The sequence below is a fragment of the Manihot esculenta genome, chromosome 6 (assembly GCF_001659605.2).
Source record: "Manihot esculenta cultivar AM560-2 chromosome 6, M.esculenta_v8, whole genome shotgun sequence".
NCBI classification, from domain to species: domain Eukaryota; kingdom Viridiplantae; phylum Streptophyta; class Magnoliopsida; order Malpighiales; family Euphorbiaceae; genus Manihot; species Manihot esculenta.
In genome coordinates, this window is record NC_035166.2 from 584,082 (window position 1) to 604,021 (window position 19,940).

The 19,940-nt window shown below is 34.4% G+C and overlaps 2 protein-coding genes across 3 annotated transcripts; both read right to left on the reverse strand.

Annotated features, from left to right (window-relative positions):
• Positions 1–590: 590 nt before the first annotated feature.
• On the reverse strand, positions 591–5,916 carry LOC110617105 (TMV resistance protein N). The gene is made up of 5 exons (XM_021759712.2): positions 5,817–5,916; positions 4,306–5,442; positions 3,723–3,998; positions 2,127–3,622; positions 591–1,548 (listed from the first exon to the last, which is right to left on the reverse strand). The coding sequence occupies exons 2-4, from the start codon at positions 5,359–5,361 to the stop codon at positions 2,129–2,131; spliced, it is 2,826 nt and encodes a 941-aa protein (XP_021615404.1). The 5' UTR covers positions 5,362–5,442; positions 5,817–5,916; the 3' UTR covers positions 591–1,548; positions 2,127–2,128.
• A 1,636-nt stretch (positions 5,917–7,552) lies between these two features.
• LOC110617649 (uncharacterized protein At4g15970) lies at positions 7,553–19,528 on the reverse strand. Of its 2 annotated transcripts, none has more exons than XM_021760585.2 (4): positions 19,168–19,527; positions 17,559–17,936; positions 17,020–17,489; positions 7,553–7,791 (listed from the first exon to the last, which is right to left on the reverse strand). In XM_021760585.2, exons 1-4 carry the CDS (start codon positions 19,387–19,389, stop codon positions 7,785–7,787), a joined length of 1,077 nt encoding a protein of 358 aa, XP_021616277.1. In that variant the 5' UTR covers positions 19,390–19,527; the 3' UTR covers positions 7,553–7,784. The 2 variants fall into 2 exon arrangements, with proteins under 2 accessions (XP_021616277.1, XP_021616276.1); XM_021760584.2 differs by lacking the exon at positions 7,553–7,791 and adding an exon at positions 15,556–15,971 and having other exon boundaries at positions 19,168–19,528.
• Between the last annotated feature and the right edge of the window lie 412 nt (positions 19,529–19,940).

The window sequence follows — 19,940 nt, forward strand, 5'->3', positions numbered from 1 at the left end:
GAAAGTAGATATAGTTTTGGTTTCTTACCCCAAATATATAGGGATGAAATATATAAATGGAGTTTCAGAAATTTAGTGTTGAAAGAGGAAAAATTTAGTGATTTTAAATTACCTATGGCCAAACTTACCTGGCTGAGCCACTAAAGACAACCATTTGGATAAAACTATGGAGAGCATAAATTTATATGGCTTTGAACAATAAGGATTATTGCTTTTGGGCTATTGCAAATTTTTTTATTTCAGATTTTCTTTTGAATAATTCTCAGTCAATCGAGTTTGTTGTTGTCCTTTAAGAATTAGTTTGCTAGGAACTGATTCTACTGAATCAAGGATTTTATGTGCTAGAATCTTTCTTTTTTCAGTTTACCAAGTACTTCCACTGCTGTATCAGAGTTCTTATTCTTCATTGTTAGTAATTTTTTTTTTTTACTGAACAACAATTGCTATCAGAGCCAATGACCTCATGGCTCATGAAGATCCAAGGCCAAGAAACATTCCTGGCAAGTTGGGTTGATAATTACAGGTCAGACCCATAAAAATATTCTAGATTTGCGATCCAATATTTGAAGTCCAAAGATGAAGACTCAATGAGAAAAATCCAAACATCTAAGGCTCAAGACCTGAAACTCAAGAATAGAGGCCCAAAAATAGAGGCTCAATGAGAAAGATCTAGTTCAAAATATTGAAAGTTCTATGGCTTCTGAGATTCAAGAGGCCTATAAATTTAGGCAATTATAATAAGAGAGACATGAAACCTTTGAGATTTAAGGCAAGTCAGCCAATTGTAACTTGAGGTGAGTGTTGAAAAAAGAAAAAGAAAGAAAGTGGGAGCAAATCCCACATTGTAAATGGGAAAGAGGAGAAGGAGGATTTATAAGTTAAGTGGAGGGCAAAGAGCATTTTGGAAAAGATCACCACAACAAGTTTAATTATTTTAAAATTCAGCACTCTCACCACATGTAGACTTGGATCGAACTGAACCTGTCAGAAATTTCAACATGGAAAATACTTTCAAATTTTTTGCAATCTTTCAAATGCAATAAAACTAGCCCATCAAGAATTCCAATAGATTGGTCAATCTCCTAAAGTTCTACACAACCTTCAAGAATCAACTTGACAAGATTTTGGTAGTGACTGAGTTTCAGGATTTTCAACTTGTTGAATTTCTGCACGTTAACGATGACAACAACAGAAACTACATGTTTAGAATGGTAAAATAGAATTTTTTTTTTTTCTTTTTATCAAAAAGAAAAACAATGAACTGCTTTTATACCTTTACACCCTTCCAAGGTTGTTTAGCTTGCTGTAGCATATATTAATTTCAATAAGCTCCTTGGATTGGAAGGTTTCTAGAAATTCTTTGAAAGGATACCAATGCCATTTGAGAAATTGAAAGTCATTAGAAAGATATTCAAGACCCGCAGAGAAGTTCATGTTACGAAATATCAGCAATCTGAGTTTGTTCAGCATCAAGAAAGCTATGGCACTCGGTGCTGTCTCTTTCGGTTATTTCAAGTCTAGGACAATGCCTTCAACATCTTCTGTTCCCTAAACGATTAGACAAACAAGTTTAAAGTGATACAATACGACCCAATATGTTTCTTTTTATTATTTTTTTTTTAATTAGAAATTAAAAAGAAGAAAAAAAATTACTGCATTTTTTAGGCAGACATGAAAGATGTCCTCATAAAGCCACAACCTACTACGTTTTCTTGGTTCTTTTGGAGATTCCTGTCGAACTATTTTCCAACGCAGTTCTTGTAGCAAATCATGCATCCATAATTTTTTACCAACAATGGTTATGAAAGACTTATCTATCAGAACTCTTATTCCAATATCTGGGAAGTATTACCAAAAGGGCATAGATAAAGGAAGTTCAAATACGTAAAATAATGTTATTATAGCAATGCAGTCGATCAAATAAAAATTGAGATATAAAATATTTTTCATGATAATTAAAAAGAGCCATCTTAATCATTGCGCACACACCATTCATTATTAATAGAGTTTAAAAAAAAAAAAAACTTTTCTTTATTTTTATCAATTGAAAAAAAAAATTTTAATGAACCAAATTAATAAAAGAAAGTATATACATATTATTATTTGGGAGCAAAATATATCTATACCTTTACTGGGGCAATTTTGATCTCTTAGCTTGTGGTTCATCGTCGAAGCAGCCTCTTCTATTTTCATGGATTCGCTTAGTGAAGGCACCACCACCAAGTTCTGTGTTCTCATCTTCAGGACAATCAACTATTTGTCTGGACTCTAACACATCTTCCTCGTATACTACATGCACTCCAAATTTCTTCACATGCAACCCTGTACCATGTGCACTGAACATAACCTCAATGTGACTAGCTGTCTTGATCGTATCCTGTGAAACTGTAATATCTAGTAACTCATTGCCAGACAAATAGAAAAGCCAAGTGTGATCTGATTCAAGATGGTGCACCATTGATAAACAACGACTGTCAAGTTCATGCTCCCACTTGTGGTTCATGATTTTAATAGAACAAGCAAGATCTAAATCATAGAAGCTAGAGGTATCTCGATCTTTGATTGCAAAAATTGCAAAAACAACAAAGCCAATCCACTTGCTATCAATAAACCCTGGTGGCAGTTGTATAGTTTCTGAAGAGTAGTAATTCTTAGAAAGCCACAAGCTTTGATGGCTGAACCACTCTGGAATTTCATTTCCAGGAACAACAACGTCGAATTTAGGTCTTGAATCATATTTCCTGGGTACCATAGGAGAACTTTGATATTCTTTATGGGTGAAAGAGAGATAGCCCTGGAGGTATTTTCTAAGCATTGTAAACACAAAGCTGTTGTGACCTTGATTCCCACCCAGCTTGAAGCAATTAGAAAGATTTAATCGAGAAGTTTGCAAACTGCATAGGTCTAACGTTTCCAATGAAGTGCATGCTTGTGCTGTTACATAATTCAAGTTTGATGGAAGTTTTTGCAATGTTTGAAGCATCTTGCAATCGTTCAAGGAGAGGTCTTCAAGCTTAGGAAATGCATTGATACTTGCAGGTAGGCTGTGGAAATTATTTCCACTCAGATCTAATGCAGCTAAAGAGGGTAGGTAGCTAGGGACTATGTCTTCCTGCAGACCACAATAACTTAGATCCAACCATATTAGAGAGCAAAAACTCATCATACTTGAGCCCTTTACTGGCAAAAATGATAAGAGGGATCTCCCAGTTTCAGGCAATTGATTTTGACACCCACTGAGTGACAACATCTTAAGATTCTTGAAGAGTGAGAGAGAAACAGATGGTTGCTTTATTGTTGTTCGACTTAAGTCAAGCTCCTCTAAACTTTCCATGCATTCCAATTCCTCCAGCTTATAATCAAGTCTCGAACAACCAGATAGATTTAAAATTTTAAGGGCTCGTAAGTCATATAGACTGCTTGGGACACTTTTAAGCTTTTTACAGTCTTTGAAGTTCAATAACACTAGTCCATCAAGAATCCCTATAGATTGGTCAATCTCATGAAGCTCTATGCAACCTTCAAGAATAAGCTTTTCAAGATTCGGAGTCCCTCTAAAATCTGGTGTCTTGATAAGATTTTGGGAGTGACTGACTTCCAAGATTTTTAACTTAGGAAATTGCTGCAGGTTTACAATGATTACAAACACTAAAGGCTTAGCAGCAATAAGCTTAAGTTATTTTTCAAAATTAAAAAGAATATACTATAAGTAAATTTTATACCTTTACACCCTTCCAAAGTTGTTTAGCCTTGCTATAGCGTATGTTAATTTCAACTAGCTCCTTAGACTGGAAGGTTTCTGGAAATTCTTTGAAAGGATACCCATGCCATTCGAGAAATCGCAAGTCATTAGAAAGATATTCAAGATATGCAGAGAAGTTCACATTACGAAATATCAGCAATCTGAGTTTGTTTAACTTCAAGAAAGCTTTAGAATTTAATGATGCTACTTTTGGTCTTTGCAAGTCTAGCACAATGCCTTCAACATCTTCTGTTCCCTAAACAAATAGGCAAACAATGTTAAAATGATACAATTTAGTGGGGGTTTGTATGGTTTGGTTCAGTTCTGTAAGAAAATTGGAACAGAATCAAATCTCTATCTCTCTTTTATTTTTCCTTCCAAAAATAAATGATAAAATCAAAGTCTTGATTTGACTCAATTCAACTTGAAGTCATTTCGATTCAGTTCAATCTTGGTTTCATTTTGATTCCGAGAGGATTATGAAAAACCATGCACACCCTTACAATCTAGTTGGGTTCTTTTTGCTTTTCAAATATAAAAGAAAAAGAGGAGGTGGAATATACCGTATTTCCGGTGTAGACATGAAAGATGTCCTCATAAAGCCACAGCCTACTGCGTCTTCCTGGTTCTTTTGGAGACTCTTGGCGAACAATTTTCCAACCCATTTCTTGTAGCAAATCATGCATCGACAATCTTTGACCAACACTGGTTATGAGAGATCTATCAATTAGAACTCTTATTCCAATATCAGGATAGAAATGACAGCTATCCATTATCTTTATTATAAGATCTTTTTCCTTTTTTTTGAAGAAACATGCTATATCTAGGAATATTTGTTTTTCCGTATCTTCTAACCCATCAAAACTTATTTGAAGTGTATCCAAAATTCGTTTCTCAGGATTTTCTTTCATCCTATCTAATGCAGTTCTCCATTCATCCAAAGTCTTACCAAACAAGAAGGAACCCAAAACTTCAAGGGCTAATGGAAGGCCATTGGCGTAATCTACCACCTTACATGACAACCCCATATATTCTTTTGAAGGATGGTGATTTTGGAAGGCCCTTAGACTTAAAAGTTGAAGGCCTTCAATATCATCTAGTCCTTTAGCCTTGTATATTTGATCCACTCCATGACCATTAAGCAAATGCTCATCTCTAGTAGTGATAAGAATTCTACTCCCTGGGCCAAACCAATCATTTTTTCCGGCTAGTTTTTGCAACTGATTTAGTTCATTCACATCATCCATAACAATCAAGACCCTTTTGAAGCGAAGCTTCCTTTTTATCATGTCCATTCCATTATATATATTCCATATTTTAACCCTTTTCTCCGTAAGAATTTCTGAAAGAAGTTGTTCTTGTAAAGAGACTAGGCCACCTTTAGATGAAACTTCTCTAACACTGGAAAGGAAGGCCTTACCCTCAAACTGATGATAAGATACGGAATTGTAATAAGCTCTTGCAATGGTTGTCTTTCCTATACCTCCCATTCCACAAATTCCTATCATAAGAACATCCTGCGATCTTGTATCCATATATGAGCTCAACTCCTCTAAACGAGAAGTCATTCCCACTAAGATGGATCTCGGGTTCGAAGGATTAGAAGGAAAAGATGACATAGCTTCTTGGAAGTTTGGATGACTAATTAATTACCTATCTTAGCAATCCAATAAAGGTTTTTGCTTTTCTTGGTCCTGAATCTGCAAGTAATCTTGAGGGATTAGATTGATAATTTCAATTAGGGAAAGAAAACATGGAAACTACAATGGCATATGAAAATATGAAAACTTTTAGCCAAAAGAAAGAAAGAAAAAAAAAAAAAAAAAGGCCATAAAACATAAAATCAAGAGCTGATTTAGTAAAAGGGATGAAAGAAAAGGTCAGAAACCCATTAAAGTATTATCAAAAGGGTATCTAGAAGTCAAATTAGATGAACAAAAAAAATCAGAGAAGAAGAAAGATTTGACTGTATAATCATAACAAGAACAAAACAAGGTTCAGCAAAATTATATGAAACAGTAATTGATATGAGCTATTCACTGGGCAACTAATGAAGAAAAGAACCTGGAAGTACCTCAAGGAAAGAATATCTTTGTTTAGTCTTGCGCAGAGAGAACAAGGAGAGTAGTTCTGAGTTCATCATCTGTTTTTCAGTGCTTTTTATTACTTTTGGCATGGCCACCCTTTTTTTTTCCTATCCTTTTATTTTATTTTTCTTTCTTTTTCAGCTTTTAAGTCCACTTGACGTGGAGATGAAAATAAAAAATTAATAATAAGCCGTCCAAGCTACTTTCACTACTTTTAAACAAATATAATTACAATACTTCATTAAAATCATTAATGCAATGACAAAAAAGATAACGAACTTAACCAACTACTTTTCCAGAAAAAAAATATTTTAAATATATAAAAGAAAGGATATTTAAAAACTAATTTCAATTGAATTTACTAATAACAACTCAGTGGTTGTCGCTCACAATGTCATTGGTGAAGCGACAAGGTATCATCCGGCCAAGTGGTTCTTTTTTTTTTTTTTAATAAATGATAATTTTATTAATAATGTATAAGATTTAGGTGTATAGTTAAGGTGTGAGTTTCCGTCTACATCGATAGATTACGATAAATCAGAATTGTATATAATAGTTAGTATGAAATTATTAAATAACTTAAATTAATCATTTTGAATCAAGTATAAAGTATATCTAAAAGTTATTTGAACCAGTTCGGACCGGACTGATTCAATTGTTGTTAGAACCACTCTGAGTCAGACAAATTGTGCGGAACTAATGGTCTGCGAGGAAAGCGCTATCCGTGTGAGACGAGGTAGTGCGGAACTAATGGGTCTGTGAGGAAAGCGCTATCCGTGTGAGACGAGGTAGAGCCGTCCGAGGTACTAGCGAACTACAATATCCAGAATCCGATCTTGGTTAACAATTGTATTCGATTCAGTTACGACGAAAACATTCTAATTAGCGATTGTATTCGATTCAGTCACGTCGATGGATTACGACAAATCAGAATCGTATATAATAACTAGTACAAAACTATTAAATAATTTGGATTAATTATTTTAGATCAAGTGAAAAGTGAGTTTAAAAATTATTTGGACCAGACTGAATTGTTTCATAATGAGTTCAGAAAAAAATTTAAAATGCTCAATTTCAACTAAAACAACTAATAAATCACCAAATACATTCAATCTAGAAGTATGGAGGCTCTGGATGGTTTAATGGGAATTTAATGCATGCATAGTTAAAAATAAATTTTATTGATACTTTGTACTCACAAACTTAGTTTGGTGGTAAGTGTATTTAAATAAATTTAAGAGATATTATATTCTAGTCTCTCAATTCTCCGTTCTTCTCCGTTCTCATTTCAAAAAGAAAGAAAAAAATTTACGGATAATTTGTTGGATTACTTACATTACTTCATCAAATTGGATTTGAGATCGGAAGTAACTGAATGGCCAGCACCCACTTCAACAAAAGTTTATAGAGAATTATGACGAAATTGCAGTGCCATTGACAAGTTTATTAAAGAAGATTCCTTTCAGTGGAATGATGGTGTGTTGGACTAATAACGGATAAAAAATTATTAAATAAATTAAATAAATTATTTTAAATTATGTGAAAAACTAATTTAAAAATTATTTAATTAATTTAGATTGAACTGTTTTTTTTTTTTTTAATGAATTGAGAACTACTCTCCATCGCAACTGTCTTGCAATTACTGAATTTTTTAAGAAATAGCGAATTGATAATACCTATAGATGAAATTTACATGTTATAAATAATCTAATAACTACTTATGTAGTTTTTATGGAGTTTATATATTTAAATTATCTATAAACAATTTAAAAATTATAAGGAAAAAAAAAGAAAATAAAAATAAAATAATTAATACAAAAATGTCAAGGGCTTCTATTATTGTTTAGGGATTGATAAAAATCAGAGAAACACAAATTTCTTACCATCATTGAATTATGTAATTGTCTTGAAGATGTGCATAGAAAGAAATTGAAAATTCTTATTGCCTTCCTTCGTTACATTCTGTTTGCAACCGAAAAAGAAAAAATGTTAGCAACAATCAAATGAAAAATAAGAAAAAAAAGTAAATAAATTTCTTCAGAAAATAAGGCTAAAAAATTTCATTCCTAAATCTCTTTATCAAAAAACAATAATAATGCCTATAGATTCTAAAAGGAAAAAAAAGAAGATGAAGAAGCTCCCTATTTTATTAAAAATGGGTTAGATAGAATAAATTCTGCAATTTTAATCTCAACTTTATTCAAAATTCAAAGAGGCATATGAGGAAAAAAAAAATTATTTGCTTTGTTTCTAAGGAAAATATTAATATACTTGTCAGATGGTACTAAGAATTAATATTAAGGTAAATTTAATGTATTTTAGTCATATAACAATTAAAAAAAATAAAATTGTCTTTCAACATATAACAATAAAAAAATAAACTTCTCTTTCAATTTACTTTCTCAACATAAAAAATATAAAAAAAAATTTAGCATTATTTATTTTATAAGAAAACAATCTTAATAAATTTTTATAAAATCATTCATAAATTTATTTTTTTTAAAAAATAAACTTTTACATTATAAATAAAAAATTAAAAAAATAAATTAAATTAAATTTATAATTTTATAATTGATATTAAATAACAATCGTTCGAAATAAGTCATGAATTGTCATCGTAAAATAGAGTCACGTGACAAGTATTTTGCAAATGAGAAACGTAGTCTATTCTAAGAAAGAAAGACCCGGACACCTCAAATATTCAGGTCATCACTAGAAGACTCACCCTTCTCTTCAGAAGGTGAGTCTCCATATGAAGTCACCGTTATCAAGTATATTATGTCTATGATTGCAGGATTCACACCCATTAGCCGGTGATGTCCTATATCGAGCAGACAACCACATTGTCATTGGATTATCAGAAAAATACCATATTCATCTCTACTTTTTGTAGCATAAAAGGAAATGAACCGCAGAAACAAAGGTACATTATTCTCTAATATTAAAACTCTAAACAATTTATTGCATTTCTCTACTTGTCAAGATATTGACTTGAGCATTAGAATGGTTGTCATGGGCACCCACCACCACTTCACACTTTCTCCCTTGCAGGTTCTAACCAATCGCAATGCAGCTCTATTTCGGCCACGTCATCAATGCAGTCTTGGCAATATTATTTGATTCCATTGCCGGGATACCATTGAACTCTATCTGTTCATTGGAATTAAAACCGGTCTCTTGTTTATTTTTCTTTTGAAAAACGGGATCTCTCTTCTCTGATCCCTCAAAATGGTCGAAATCATACATGATATTATGGGAGAGCTAATAAGGGCAAAGGGAAAAATAAACGCGTGGCAGAGGATATCATGTCTGTCCATCAAGGACCATGGACCAAGGAAGAAATAAGGTTCGGTCCCGCTGATAAAGCGGTCGGTTCTTTCAAAATGATCCTTGGTCGTTAAGATCCTTTTGAACCGGTACGACGTAATGCAGGTACTTATAGATACAGGTAGCTCTATTAATCTTCTCATTTTAAATGTTTTTAACAGGTTAGGCTTAGATAACAATAACATCGCTAGAGTTTTCTATCCTTTAGTAGAATTAGGAGATAAGATCATGGCAGTATTGGGTACAATCAACCTTCCCTTGGTGTTGGGGGATGAGAGATATAAGCGAGAGTTGTATGCAAAATTTGCGATAGTAGATATTTGAGTACAATATGATACTCGGTCGACCAGTCCTAAACTGCCATGATATCATTATTAACATGGTGCTATGTGTCTTAAGCTTCCAGCTCTAAGAGGCATAGCAGTAGTCTGAGGCAATTTGATATTAGCCAAAGAAGGTTACGGACATCCAGCAAAAAGTCTCGAGAAAGCAACCATGTCCATTGACTGGCTGAAGAAGCCAGCAGATCCGGTTGAGGAGGTCCATATAGGAAAGGAGCAGAAGGTACAATTCGATAATGCGAAACAAGGACTCATCTGGTGGAGTTGCTAAAGAGACGAGTGTCAACTTTCGCTTGATCCCTAAATGATGTAACGGGTGTAGACCCGATTCTTATCATTCACAAGCTATCTATTGATAAGAACATCAAACCAGTCAAACAAAAAAAAAAGAAAGTTTGCACTAGAGAGGCAGCATGTGATCAAAGAGGAGGTTGATAAAATTCTGAGCGCAGGATTAGTAAAGGAAGTGCAATATCCCACGTGGCTTGCCAATGCGGTCCTTGTTAGTGTATTTGCCCTAGGCCATTATCTTGGACCTTTTTATATGTCGTTTTGGTTATTAATAAAAGAGGTTTTTACTATTATTATTATTTGTTTACATGTTACATAATAATGATTAACATCCCTGATTACTTATTATTACGTTGATAATAATAAAATATAACTGGTATGATTATTGATTGATAATCATGAGATGATTATGTACATGCTGATATAATTCAATAATCATAGATACTTGTTAGAGAATAAAGTATTGGATGAACCCGCACTGAGATCACTACATGAATTATTGTCATAAGTAAATTTCAAAATAGTTATGTCTTAATCCTTTGACTTGAGATTGTCATAGTTTCCAACATAAAGACTGTTATGTTTTGACATAACCAAACATTGTCTTTAATCGGACAATCATAAAGGTTATGATTGAGCATAATAGAAATTATGTAGAGAATATTGAACAATCAAGATAGAATTTGTCCCTCTCTTTGAGAGAGATATCTTATGGGGCCATCGATAAGTGAGACTGAGAAATACATGGCCGTGCTCAAATGAATTGATAGTGTGATCAATATCATTTGAATTTATCAGTCTAATTAGAGATCGAGAAATCATAAGTTTGAACATCATAAGTTTGACATTGACCATGACTTATGTTCAAACTAGATATCGTGTGACAAAAGAATTAATACATGTTTTATTTATTAGGCTTTATCGGACTATCAATCCTCATATTAATTGGGTAGTCATAATGTCTTGCTAGAGGCCGCTTATGATTTATGAGACTTGTGAGACTGGGCTATTGTCAATTAATATGAGCCTATTGGGTCACACACAAAAGAACGTTGTTGATGTGTTATATTAATGAGCTAAAAGCCCATTAGTATAATTAATAATAATAAAGATGTTATTATTATTAATATTAATTATTATTATGAGAGAATAATATTTAAAAAGGATCTGCAGTCTATCTGTAACTGTTATAAATAAAGGACTCTATCACATAAGATATTTGAGTATCTGCGAGATTGTGATAGTTGGTTATGAACACAACTCTATCACATAAGATATTTAAGTATTTGGGAGATCGTGATAGTGGGTTATGAACACAACTCTTTCACGAAAACAGTTGTGGGAAAACAAAAGACTAAAAACAAATAAAAACTGCTTCTGCGAAGTGGAAATAACATTTTTGAGAATTCGTTTAGAGTTGCAGATCGGAAACACGTAACATATCCATCAGAGAGAGCTAGCACTCCAGAAGGATAAGAGACGTTCGTGTGGATACCATAGCGGGTGTTCGTTAAAAAAGCAGCACCTTGAGTCCGGGATTGTATCTTCTTGTCAAGTCTAACAGATTAGTAGTTTATCATTTCTTTTGAATTAAACGAAGCACACGGATCCCAGGAAGGAAACTAGAGATTTTTAATTTTTCCGCTGTGTGTTTGGGTTACAATAATCTCTGAATTTCCTAACAGTCCTGATGAAGAAAGCTAACAGAAAATGGAGAATGTGTGTGGACTTCACTGACCTGAATAAAACATATTCGAAAGATTATTATCCATTGCCGTCCATCGACGGATTGGTGGATTCAACCTCAGGCCATGCGGTAGTCTCTTTTCTTGATGCCATCTCAGGATATCACCAAATCATGATGGATACCGAGGACGCAGAAAAGACTGCATTTATAAAAGACAAAGGACTTTTCTGCTACAAGGCAATGCCTTTTGATTTAAAAAATGCATGAGCCATACGTCAAAGGCTGCTGTCAGGAATCTTTAAAGATATGATAGGGGTCAACAATCGAAGTATACATCAATGATATGGTGGTAAAAAGCCAATCATTGAAAGAACACCCGAAGGATATTCAGAGATTCTTTGATGTCCTGGACAAGGCGGGCATAAAGTTAAACCCAGAAAAGTGTACCTTCGGGATAAAGATTGAAAAGTTTCTAGGATATATTATCTCAGAAAGGGGCATAGAGGCGAATCCTGAGAATACCAGCACTATCCAAAATATGAAAGCACCCAAAACCATCAACGAAATATAGAGGCTAAATGGACGAGTCACTGCCTTGGGCTGATTCATATCATGCTCAGCTAGAAGATGTATCCCGTTCTTCAAAGCCTTAAAAGGCAAAGGTGTAATACCCAGCTAGACCCCGGCATCGGAATTCCTACTTTCCGGCGGGATCTCCGTTGGAATCCGGAATTTCTCAGACGTTGGAGCATTCTAGAAGGGTAAAGTAAAGGTTTTCTAAAATGTTTTTACATGTTTTTATGGTTTTGATCAAGAAAATTTGAGTTTTGAAAAGAAAAGACCGAGGGAATTGCCAGGTTCGGCCGTCGAACCTCATGTTCGGCCGCCGAAGGTGACTTCCTTTTGCTGCCGCCGAACCCCAAGTTCGGCTGCCGAAAGTGGTGGAGCTGTGGAAACACCTTTGGCCGCCGAAGATGGTTTGGCCGGCCACCTATAAAAGGTTCCTTGTCCGGAAAAGGGGCGAGTTTTCTCCCTCTTTTCGGGCATAGGTGAGTTTATACCCTCCTCTAGTTGATTTCATGTTTTTCTTCACTTACAAGTTTTAATAAGTTTTTAATTTGGTTTTGAAGATTTTAAGCTAAGAAGCAAAGTTTTGAGGTTTGGAGACTCCGGAGCTATCTTTCTCCACATCTCCGAGTTTGGGCCATCAATCCTCTCGATCTTCAAGAGGTAAGCATGGATCCTCACCTCCCCTTATGTTTTAAGTATGTTTTGAGGGTTTTAAGGGAGTTTTATGCATGATTAGAGTAGATCTAAGATGTTAGGGTTTAAGTATCATTTATGGTAAATGTATGTTAAATGTGTTGCTATGTGTTGTTGGTGGGGGTTTAAGCTAGTTTAAAGCCCCTATATGTATGGATAAGGGTATATGCATGTTTTAGGGACGTTGGATGCATGTTGTGGGTGTTTGGAGAGGTTTTGGAGGCTGAACGTTTGAGGTGGAACCGAGTTCTACCTTCTTGGAGAACTCAGGTTCGGCTACCGAAGCAAGGTTTGGTCGCCGAACCTCTTGTGGAGGCTGTTTTGGCCGCCTAAACTCGCCCCCGAAAGTTTGGACTTTCGGCTCTGGAGGGGAATTTCGGCCACCGAACATGCCGCCGAAAGTGCATGAGTTTCAGATCTGGAAGGGACTTTCGGCCGCCGAAGGTGCCGCCGAAGGTGCATGGCTTTCGGATCTGGAGAGGGGTTCGGCCGCCGAAGGTGCCGCCGAAAGTCCCCTGTCCAGCCCTTTCATGGGTGTTTTGTATGCATGTTTTAATGATGTTTAAAGGAGTTTTTTGGGAGATGTTTAGAGTCATGTTAGAGTATGTTTGGTCCCTCATTTGAGTCCACCTGTGTAGGATCGGACTTGAGGAACCAGGGTGATCAGCAGTGAGCTAGCTGCTACAGAGTCAGTAAAGCGTCAGCCAAAGGTGAGTAGAACACAACTCTTTTATTTTAAAGCAAATAAACTTTTGAGCATGTTCATGCATCACGAATGCCATGATATGTATTAGGTTGTTTGCATTAGAATTCACGAATATGATGCATTGCATAATATGATGATAATGTGGATGGATATTGGATGATCCTCTAGCCCTCAATATGATATGATATGATATGAGATGGAAAGACCAGGTATGGCTGTATCGCCCCTGGCAATATGTTATATGTGAGAGAAGACCAGGTGTGGTCGTATCGCCCCTGGCAATATGTTATATGTGTAAGAGAAGACCAGGTGTGACCGTATCGCCCCTAGCACAGTTGGACTGTAAGAGAAGACTAGGTGTGGTTGTATTGCTCCTGGCATAGTTGGACATGTTATATTATGATATGCTTAAGAGGAAGTTTTGAGGATCCCCGTTGAGGGCCGGGCATCTATTGGATATGTAGAGGGTTATTGGTGACAAGTCCATCCTTGATGTGTATTGTTTGTGTTGTGATGCATTTCATGAAAGCATATGATTATTTAAACTGTTTTTATTGTTCTGCTCACTGGGCTCTAGTAGCTCACCCCTTTCCCCTAATCCCCAGATTTACAGGACCAGAGATAGCTCAGGAGGTCAGCAAGGGTAACAGTCACGGTTATGTCATGTAATAGAGTTTTAGTGGACATGTAATGTAATGTAATGAAATGTAAAATGATGTTATGTAACGTAATGTAATGAGGATTAGTATTGTGCTTGACCCTAATGTTTATGGTAAATCCCTTTTTGTACATGATATATATGTAATGTTTTAATGATGAGTTATGTTAAACCAAGCTTGATGTATATTATGATGACCCAACTGGAGCATTTGATGAGGGCTCCAGTGTAACAGCCTGGGCCGTGAACGGTAACAGTGCCGGGGTTCACGTCCGGGCTGTTACAAAAAGACTCAACCAAGCTAAAGGCAATTGGCCCGAGGAGTTACCTCATATGCTATGGGTATACAGGACTACTTCCAGAACAACTATTGGAGAAACACCATTTTCCCTTGTATATGGGCCGAAGTAGTCATCCCCGTGGAAATACAAGTGAGCAGCTTCAGGACATAATACCCTAAAATTTCAGGACGTCCTGAAGAGATACAATTCAATTTGGACCAATCTGAATTATTACGGAAAAAAGTTGCAATCAGAATGGCGGTTTATAGGAACAAAATGTCTAGAATATTCTACAACAAGATCAAGCCGCGAGCCTTCAATGTGGGAGATTTAGTCCTCAAAAGAACAGACATAACAAGTGGCAACGTCGGACTCGGTAAGCTAGGCAAGAACTCGAAAGGACTGCTTAAGGTCTCAAAGGTTATTTGCTCAGGGTCCTATAAGTTGGCTAAACTAAATGGTCAAGTTGTTCCCCATGCATGGAATATTTGTAATTTGAGAAAATTTTATCAACAATGAGTTAATGAAGTTATTTTCATATATTGTATACTCCAGTGATAAGGAATGATGGATTGTCTTCCCCAAAAGAAAGAATAAAGAGGCAAGGCCAGGTCACAAGGTGCTTCCCGCTAGACCATTTGGGCATTGGTCCCACTAAATAAGGCCACAAGGCAGTTTTTGCCTAGTCAGGTCACAAGACGATTCCTGCCAGACCATTCGGGCATTGGTCCCACTAAACAAGGTCACAAGGTAGTTTTTACTAGGCTAGGTCACCGGCCGGCTTTTGCCAGACCACTTTGGCATTGATCCTACTAAACAAGGCCATAAGGCAGATTTTATCCGGTCAGGCCACAAGACAATTTTCACCAGGCTAGGTCACGAGATGGTCCCTTCCAGACCATTTGAACACTATTAAACAGGTCCCCCACTAAAAGAGAACTCAGAAGAGTGTATATTAATCCCCAAGGGACAAGGGGGAAGCCAATCGAGGATAATTTGACGGATGAGCCAAGAACTAAAGGATACTTATAACGAAAACACACATGGTGCCATACGGGGAAGAGGCGTGTACCCGCCTGCCCACATGTCCGAGTATCCATTCTACTCTACTAAAATTTTATAAAGAGATCGAGAGTCAAAATCCACAAATGGATATGTCTTTACTACCGGATGAGAGACAAAATAAATATTTTCATTACAAAAGATTACAAAGAAACTCAAGCAAAGTCTCTATTACATCAGAACCCTAAAAAAAATCTATTAACAGAAACTCTATCTCATCCTATAGAAAGACACCAGTTGGAAAGCCATGCGAAAAATAGACTCTTTAACTACCTTTCTAGCCTTATCCTCGAAATCAGTCTTGCATAATCCAACCCCTCACTTTAGGACCATAATACTGAAGAGGCATTATGGTCGGACAGGTCACAGCCCACAGTGCCAAGTAGTATGATTGCACCTTCATGATGATCTAAGTATCACGACCCTGAAGAGCTATTATAGTTGGGCCAGATGCAACCTTCAACAGTATGCCCGCGCCTTCGCAAAAACTCACCTTTAGCTGAGCTTCGAAGACTATGACGATATCCTGCACATAGATCTGATTATCCTTAAAAAGAAGAAAGAAAGTGCTCCATTTCCTGTCTCTCAAAGATGGTAGTCACAAAAAAAAAAAAAGAAGGGTTCTTATACAGTGGTATAGCCGGTAAAACCTTTAATATGGACTAAAAAGTAATAATGCCATTATGACCAAGGGAATGAAAAAGAGTGCAAACAGTCAAATCGTGCTATGTGATCAAGAAGACAAAGCGTCTCCTTCGAATCTGAAGAATCAAAGACCAGCGGAGGACCTCAGATGTTACATAACAATCACCCAAAATAAGCTATGAGTTGTCACCATAGAACAGAGTCACGTGGCAAGTATCTTGCAAATGAGAAACGTGGTTTATCCCAAGGAAGGAAGGTCTGGACACCTCATAAATTCGGGTCATCATCAGAAGACTCGTCCTTCCCTCAACTAGGCGAGTCTCGGCTTGAAGTTATCGTTATCAAGCACATTACGCCCGTGATCATAGGATTCTCACCTATTAGCCGATAATGTTTTATATTGAGCAGACGACCACATTATTGTTGAGTTATCAGAAAAATATAATATTCATCTCTACCTCTTATAGTATAAAAGGAGAAGAATCACAGAGACAAATGTACGTTATTCCCTAATACTAAAGCTTTAAGCAATCCATTACATATTTTTACTTGTGAGATGCTGATTTGAGCATTGGCTGCTGTGAGCAACCACCACCACCTCACACTTTCTTCCTTGCAGGTTCTAATCAATTGCAGGGCATCTCCATTCCGATCACGTCATCAATATAGTCTTAATAACATCAATAATTCTCCATTTGAAATTAATAATTTTGTAAAAATTTAATTTAATTGACTTTCTGTTGATAATTTTCTTATTTGAAATCAAATAATTTAATTTTTTAAATTTAAAAAAAATATTTAAAAACATTTAAATCTTACATTATCTTATAAAAATTTATTTAGATTTTTTTTATAAAATAAATCATGTTGAAAATAAACTATTAAAAATCACATTATTTATATGAGTGGCAGGACAGAATAACTCGTACCTGCATTTTTGTGGAGCTCTCCAAGAGAATGAAGACAAATTAGGTTTCAACATAAAGCTTCTCCAATCTTGAAGCACCAACTTAAGATCATGAACTTTATTCTCCAAACCAAAGCAACAATTTGCATGCATTGTACAAACCAAGTTGAAATCTTTGCTTGGTTCACAAAACCCACCAAAATAAGCTGTATCAAGAAACCTCATTTGCATTCCAATTCTGTCAATCAATGGATCAAATTTGATCTTATTTAGAACATCTTGATCATGAAGTCCTGGAAATTTTTCTCTTGAGGAATACCAAAACTTGTAGAATTTGATGGTTCTTTCATTAGATTTAACATAGTTGAATCCTCCATTTGGTCTGTTGTTTCTATCAGATGGATTCCCATAATAATTGTCACAAGCTATCTGGAAATCTGCTTCTTCATAGAAGTGTGGAAATGGATCTCGTAGCCACATTATATCTGCATCCTAGTAAACCAAATACACTTGTTCAAAGCCAAATTTCATTAATTAAATTGAATCGGCATAGGAGTTTACCGTGAAAACGAAGCTGTAACCCATCTGGAGAACAGTAAGTAAAACCCTAATTCTTCTCCACATCATCTCCAAGTAATTGGGCGTCATGAAATAAGCCTCGCTTGAAAAATTAAGGCCTTTGGTTTTAAGAGCAAAACAGTGTGGATGAATTGCTAAGCAACGAGTGTATGCTTTTTGATCTAATGATATTATCACCAAATTTTTCACAAGCTTCTGTGTGTTGTTTCCAATCTTGAAACTCTCCAAGAACAAATCAATTATGGATCCTTCCTCTGCCCATGCTTCATTTAGAGTTGTTATTATAACTGTTTTATTCCCCATTGATGCTGCCTTTAATACTCTTTCCAAATCACTGTCATAATCATAACCATAATTTCCCTGCAAAATCATTTTCAATTTAACATTCGTAAAATTTTCAATTTAACATTCGTAAAATTTTCAATTTTGGAATTACAATGGATCGAGTATTTTTATAAATATAAAATGCAGTAGAAATTTAGATTTCAATAATTTCCTCTTTGGCCGGCCAAAGCTATGGACTTCACCCATTAATTTCTTTCGAGATAGATACGAAAAGTAAAATTTACTAATCTATATGAAAATAATTTTATAATATTTTAGACAAAATTACACTAAAAAAAATTAAATAATAAGAGTTCTCTAGTTGGTTTATTATATATAAGTTAAATAACTAATGACATGGTAAACGCCATGGCTGCCGGCCTACAGAATTTTAAGGTAATTTTTTTTTTTAATAATTAATCCTATTTAGAATTTAATATTGTATAATTCTGATTTCAGTAGTAGATGTGAACATTCAATCGGTTCAGTTTTAAATTGAATCGAATAAATTAAAAATTGAAATTTTAGTATTTATAAAAATTAAATCGAATCGATTTTGATCAAAAATCAAATTGAATTAAATTGATCTGATTCGGTTCAATTCAGTTCGGTTTAATCGATTTGAATTTTTAATAATTTTTTTATTTTTTACACTTTATTTTTAATATTTTAAAATTTAATTAGAATACTTTTAATTTTAATATAATTTAATTTTTCTATATTATTAAAAATAATATATTATTATCACTAATCGGTTCGGTTTGATTTTTTTAATTTTTTTATTAAAATCGAATCGAAATAACTGAAATATTTAAAATTAAAAATCGAATCGAATCAAAATAAATAAAAAATCAAAGTGAATTTTTGAATTAATTCGATTCGATCGATTTTTTCGATTTGAATTGAATATTACTAAATCAAATTAGAGTGTTATTAAATTAAATTTATTTTTAAAAATTTGGCAATTCAATATATAATTATTTATTTCTAAAATAAATTAATTGTAGTTGTTATCTTTTGACAAAAGATTTTACTTTAATTAATAATCTAGAACTAAATTTTAATTAAATTAAAGTATAAAATAATTTAGAAAAAATTACTATTTTTTTAAAAATTGAGGATAAATAGATATATACACTTATAAATATCATGTCTTTTATATGAAAATTGAAGGAAATTTTTGTCAAATCAAAATTTAATAAAAGAGAAGGACGAATTTAAATAAGAATTTTCCGATGGAGAAGTATTGAAAGAAGTGATCACTGACCTGGATTAATGGAACACGAAAGATAAAAGATTGCTTGTACAAAACCAAGCATGAAACTGTTACTCCAACTAAGAACACAGCTACGATTCTTCCAATCAGACGTTTCTCTACACTTGATGCTGATGATGAAGAAGAAGAAGGAATTGGCTGCTTATTATCATCCTCACCAGAGCAAACGACGACGTTCAAGCTCTTCATGTCTCCTCCTCCTAATGAATTCATCTTCTTCTTTGTTTCTCCAAGACCCTTCTCTTTATATAATCAAACTTCTCCTCAAGTCAACTCTCTCTCTCTCTCTCTGTGTGTGTGTGGTTTGATATTGATTATATTGTCCTTGATGATGACGAAAATGAAATGGAGAGTTCAACACCAGTAGGTTTTTATGATCCAATATATATTTATAGATAAATACATTAATAAAAACAGAGGATGAGATGACTTCAAAAAAAAAAAAACAGAGGATGAGACTAATTTAATATGTTTTTTTTTTCCCATAAATTGTTCAATCACATCATCCGATATGAATATTTTTTTAAAAAAAAATTTACTATTTAGTCTTTGAAAATTGTTATTATTTATAAGTCAGTCTATATATTTTTTAAAACTTATTAAAACGTCTCTATATATTTTTTTTCCATCAATAAAATAATATTTCTCTTCTCTTTTCCGTTAAAAATAAATAAATGATAAGAAAAAAATTTTAAATTTTAATTTTGCCTTTAAATAAAATCCGTTATTTAGTCCTTAAATATTGTTATTATTAATAAGTCAGT